The sequence below is a fragment of the Coturnix japonica genome, unplaced genomic scaffold (genome assembly GCF_054131305.1).
Source record: "Coturnix japonica strain WE unplaced genomic scaffold, WE-NBRP24 Scf039, whole genome shotgun sequence".
Taxonomy (NCBI): Eukaryota; Metazoa; Chordata; class Aves; order Galliformes; family Phasianidae; genus Coturnix; species Coturnix japonica.
Genome location: NW_028188942.1, coordinates 3,696,589 through 3,702,210, shown reverse-complemented (window position 1 = coordinate 3,702,210; position 5,622 = coordinate 3,696,589). Strand labels below are relative to the sequence as shown.

Sequence of the window (5,622 nt, the reverse complement as noted above, 5' to 3'; positions counted from 1 at the left end):
GGGCGGATCTTCCCCTCCTAGTACCCTTGAAACATCTATATTACTCCCCTTAAGATTGATTCTAAGCCTCTAGGACCATTACTCTGGACTGATGAAACGCAGACGGACCTGCACTTCAAGATGATTTGTCTCCGGTAACATCTATCAAGCACTGGCCCATGGAAGATCATAAACACCCATCCAATCATCATCATTTGAATAATATCAACATCTAATGCGACGGGAGATTGTATCAGCGTCGTGATTGGGTCTCTGTAATAAGGGGAACTCACCTAATCATTGGTTCACGTTGTGAAGGGGTGGAGTGTATGGGAGATCACAATGTGAACCTCTGATTGATCAGCTGAGGCAAGTGTGGGGTCAGCTGTGGGAGCACAGGTGAAAGTTATGTAGCTGTGCTCCCTGGAGGGGTGGAGTTCGACTCCACCTCCTCTGAGACCTCATTTAAGGGCTGACCCTCACTGAGGCAGCATCTCTTGGAGATCGCTCACCAGGGAGGATCGCCTCAGCTCTGGTGAGTTCCCTTTTCCTTATATCTTCTGTATTTCTACCATTTTGCTTGTAATTGCTATCCTTGTTAATACCAGCATAGTTATTGCCAATACAGTCTGGATGGAATGAAGGGCATGAAATACTGATGTGCTCATCAAACGCTGCTTGTTAGCTTAGAGACAAGGTGTTGAATTGGTTTGTTCATGTATTGCAAACAGGTTACTTAGCTGCCTTCATTTTAGCTTCAGAAGAACATGTGCAGAATACAGAATTGATTAGAAGAAATAAGAACTGTCTGCATAGAACTTACTCTTTCCTTACACAGGAGAATCAAGCACACGTTTGTATGTGAGTACCTCCAGAGTTGAAACTTGATCCCCCAGATGTAATGAGCAGAGACATTACAATCAGTTCTAACTGTATCTTAATGCTGTGCTGAATAAGCCTGAGTCAGGATGTAAACCACTTTCTCTTTTTTTCTTCAGATGAAGCCATTAATTTTGTCAGCAAGTCCAAAACGACTCCAGAAATATCAGTCAGTCCTTCTGAAGACCTGGAGCTGGTGTGTGAGGTGTCAGCTGCAAGCGGAGCTGTCGTATAGAAGAAAGATCAAATAGAGGTGAAGCAGGACCAGAGGACAACCATCATCTCCCAGGGGACGCACCGCAAGCTCATGGTCAAAAATGTGACCCTGAAAGACCAAGGGAGCTACAGCTGTGAAACAAAAGATGACAAAGCAACATTCCAAGTGAAAGTCAGAGGTGAGAAAATGCTTGGAATCCCAGAGATAAAGGAACACTTCATTTTGTGTGTCTTGCATTTGGAGGATCAACTTACAGCCTCTCTGGTGCAAAACATTTTGGCTATAGGACTTTCTTTGTCATCTAGTGTCATAGCAACACTTTTCTACATGTGCTTTTCCATCCAGGAATGAATTACTGCAACAAACAATAGGCAAGGAGGGTAACTTGTGCAGCTCTTGTAGTCAGCTGGTGTCTGCAGGGTTACAGTGCAAGAGCACACCAGGCATGCAAGGAGTGAGAAAAGGGGAGGTGTTTGATGAGATCTGGTTACAAAATTTGAATGACACAATGAGGTGGAAAATGCCACTAATCAGACTCATAAATGGCCTGGGTTGCAAAGGCCCACAGTGCTCATCCAGTTCCAACCCCCTTCTTCCTATGTGCAGGGTTGCCAAGCAGCAGCCCAGGCTGCCCAGAACCACATCCAGCCTGGCCTTGAATGCCTGCAGGGATGGAGCATCCACAGTCTCCTTGGGCAACCTGTTCTAGAGGGCCATTCCCTTCTGATTTACTGGAAATGTAGAGAGACATCAGAAGAAACAAAGAGAAGGGAGGAGGTTCAGCAGTGCATGCAGGTGTTCTAAATCTCATGTCCAAATCTGCTATCAGACTGCGAAATGTTTAGATATATGATATGATATGAAATGATATGCCTATTCATTTCCCAAGGCAAAATAGAGGGGAAAGTATTTTCCTGTCTTAATGAGGCATCATGATGGTCCCTGTGAAGGGCAAGTATAATGAAAATGGGGAACTGGAGTAAGCTCTGCAGCAGACTACAGCAAAATGGTGTGACTGTTGTGATGTCCCTGCAGAGAAAGAAGACGTGTTTACAAACAAGGACAAGGTACAAAAGGAGGTGAAGGCTGCACTGACTCAAAATGCCACGCTGAGCTGCGAGGTGGCCCAGGAGAAGATGGAGGTGAAGTGGTACAAGGAGGGGAAACTGATCACCTCGAGCAAGAAGTTCAAGGTGGAGTCAGAGGGCAAACAGTGTTGGCTGGTGGTGATCCAGGTAGAGAAGAAAGATGCAGGGGAGTACAGCTGCGAGGCTGCTGGCCAGAAACTCACCTTCAAGATTCATGTCACAGGTGAGAGAGAACACATTTTGGCCTTTCATTCTAGAATGTTTTAGAAAACGGTCATTAGTTTGTAAGTTTTCCCTGCTATGCTTAAAATTTTTGGAGCTGAACTTTGGGGTGGTTAATTTCTGATGAGGAAATTGAACAAATTATTCTAAATACAGTTGTGAGGCAGCTCCATCTTTTAAAATCTTCAGGAATTTCCTTTTGCTGTGGGAATGAGGCCATAGACAAGAAAGTTCTGATTGCACTTCTCCATTCCCACGTGCCTGTACCACTAGAACAACTCTGCAATGCAGCTGCGTCTCAGGAAGTTTCAGAACAGGGGCTTTGTGTCAAGCACTAGGGGGTGTGCTCTATGTAACATGTTTTTGTCTTGGAAGGGCTCATTTAGCATGGGAGAGAATACTACAGGAATGTTTTGTATAAGTTGATGTTTTGAAGACATAAGTAAATGGCAGCTAGGGGACGAAAGAGTCATGAGAGTCATACAAGAAGCATCACAGAATGCCTTTTGTTGGAAGGGACCTGGAGGATCATCCAGTTCCAATCTCTGTCCTGGAAAGGAACACATTCTTTGAGACTAGGTTGCTCTAACACCCATCCAGCCTAGACTTGAATGTTTTCAGGGATGGGGCATCCATAAATTGCACAACTTCTCTCCACATCATTCTCTTGGGGCATCAGACTGGGAGAACTGATTCATTTTTCTGACTCCTTCCCCAAAACCTGCTCTTCTTTCAAGAGGCCAAACTAATGTATCTCTCTCTTTTCAGAGCCAGAATTTGTATTTACAAACAAGGAGAAGGTACAGAAGGTGGTGAAGGCTGCAACAACAGAAAATGCCACGCTGAGCTGCGAGGTGGCCCAGGAGAAGATGGAGGTTGTCATCAATTTATAAGCAATGAGCCAATAATGTTCCAATTATAAACTTTTATTAATTGTAGCGGGTAAAACTAAAAGGCAATTCAGTGCTGGGCGACAGGGGGATTATTGTTCCTCCAACTGCCGCGCCGTCCCGTCCCTTGCAACTTCTTTTGTATTGTCCATCCCGAGCGTATTGTCCTTTAATTGGTCGGTTGTGATCGTGCGACTTGGTGTGTCGTTCCTTGGTTGGTCCTTCCGTGGAACTTTGTATCCATCGGGGCGCGCTTTGCCTGTAACTACGCAGAGTACACAATCTACCCATAAAATTAGAGTGTTCTGCAACCTTTGTGGCCTCCATATTCCACCATTATATCCCGGTCCTAATGAACAAGCACTCCACCACAATGCTACCACATCCCGGTCTTAATGAGCAAACATTTTATCACAGAGGTCAAGTGATAAAAGGAGGGGAAACTGATCACCTCGAGCAAGAAGTTCAAGGTAGAGTCAGAGGGCAAACAGCGTCGGCTGGTGGTGAGCCAGGTGGAGAAGAAAGATGCAGGGGAGTACAGCTGCGAGGCTGCTGGCCAGAAACTCACCTTCAAGATTCATGTCACAGGTAAGACAGGTGTTGTATGAAATACAGCAGAGAACAGTAAAGTAAAATCTAGTTTCTATTATACTGCACCTGGATCACTGTAGTCTGTGCTGAGGTTTTTTCCCTAGACTTGATTGCCTGGGTTTGTAGAAAGTATTTGGTTTCAGTATGACACAAAGACCTGTTTCAGTCTGTCTGTAGAGCAATAATTAGTAATATATGTACAGTGGAAGCAATATTCAAGATATTATTCAAATCTCTCCTGTGCCTGAGATCCCAAACTGTAATTCTTGTTCACCTAAACATTTGACTAAGATAAGTATGTGCAGTGAGGCTGGAGTGCATGTTCTACGTGCAGCCTTTCATGGCAGGAGAAGCAGGAACTTCTCCTAGTAGTACACTGCCTTTTTACTATGCCTTTATGTTGGAGGCTGCATCTGGATAGGTGAGTCTGCTACTCACAGTAAGAGACCTGGTAGAGCTGACTATTGCCAGAGCTCAAAGTAAGATAGATATCTGCAAATCACACACAAAGAACAAAGGACTGCGTTGGTGAGCATATTTCCTTTGTGCCTTTGACAGTCACAGTTGTGGCAATGGTAGAGGCCATGAGGAGTCTGTTCAGGAAGCCAGGAGTACTGTTCTGGGTCATGAAAAGGCAGCCAGTGGTTTGACTATCACATGTTTATGTGTTTTGATGTTTCACAGTGGGTCTTAAGTAAAAGGAACTCAGGTTTTGGTTGCCTGCAGGACAGATGTTCTTTTGGGTTCAATATGTTTGCATAGTGACTTGCAACCATGGGACTGGTGTTCAAGGACCCTCTTGGTTCCTTCAGTTCCTAGGTTCTTTCTTGCCTAGATTTGACACTTTGTTTCAACAGAAGAGCTGATATTCTCTAGTGAAGGCTATTAGTTTGGGCACAAGTGGTAACCTAAACCTGTTCCAACCTGTACATACAAACCTGCAAGTTGGTCTCATTTCGGTCCCTCAGTCAATACTTTTTCTTTTCTTCCCTCAGAGCCAAAACCTGTGTTTATAAACCAGGAGCAGGTGCAGAAAGAGGTGAGTGCTGCCCTGGCAGCAAGTGCCTCCCTCAGCTGTGAAGTAGCACAGGATCCAACCGAAGTAAAATGGTACAAGGATGGAAGACTGCTTGCCTCCTCCAGAAAGTTCAGAATGGAATCTGTGGGCAAAACACGGCGTCTGGTTGTGGAGCAGCTGGAGAAGAAAGATGCTGGAGAATACATCTGCGAGGCTGCTGGCCAGAAGATGACCTTCAAGTTGGAAACAACTGGTGAGCATTCGCTTTGGGAGCACTAAGCAGCTTTTTATGTGGCTTAGAGGAAGACTGGCTGTCTTCTACCCTGTGGGCATGGAACAGCCACAATTCCCCCCGGAACAACATCAATGACCCACACCACAAGTTGGATTCTCCTTTTTAATGTAGTGGTAGCGAGGTGAAAATCTGGCTGTGGAATATTTTTGACTAAGGAACTTCTACTTTAATTTCTAGATGCGCTGAATTACCCTCTGGAGTGTCTTTCTGAATATATAAGCAACCATGGGTGACTATGATCCTGATTTATATCTAGGTTCAGGCTTACTTTTTCAGTTAGGTTAGATCAATAGCTCCAGAGAAGATAGGGAAATACAGCAGTTCACTGATACCATGTGTCAGAAGAATGCAGCTCAGTGCTGGGCAGTTTGCTGCTTCATTCCCTCTTACAAGTTGCACCCAAGGCTGGAAAAGACCACTGAGATAGCTGAGTCCAACCCAGC

General features: G+C 44.9%; 1 protein-coding gene across 1 annotated transcript; it reads left to right on the top strand.

Moving 5' to 3' along the window:
* Positions 1-1,027: 1,027 nt before the first annotated feature.
* Positions 1,028-2,430, top strand: LOC146753284 (obscurin-like protein 1). Its single transcript, XM_085530834.1, has 2 exons — positions 1,028-1,253; positions 2,111-2,430. The coding sequence occupies exons 1-2, from the start codon at positions 1,166-1,168 to the stop codon at positions 2,428-2,430; spliced, it is 408 nt and encodes a 135-aa protein (XP_085386960.1). The 5' UTR covers positions 1,028-1,165.
* The last annotated feature ends 3,192 nt before the right edge of the window (positions 2,431-5,622 follow it).

Bases quoted from the DNA above. Each gene is read 5' to 3' on its own strand.
- LOC146753284 (XM_085530834.1), top strand. From the start codon at position 1,166: ATGGTCAAAAATGTGACCCTGAAAGACCAAGGGAGCTACAGCTGTGAA. The intron at 1,254-2,110 runs GTGAGAAAATGC...ATGTCCCTGCAG, and splicing joins ATTCCAAGTGAAAGTCAGAG to AGAAAGAAGACGTGTTTACA.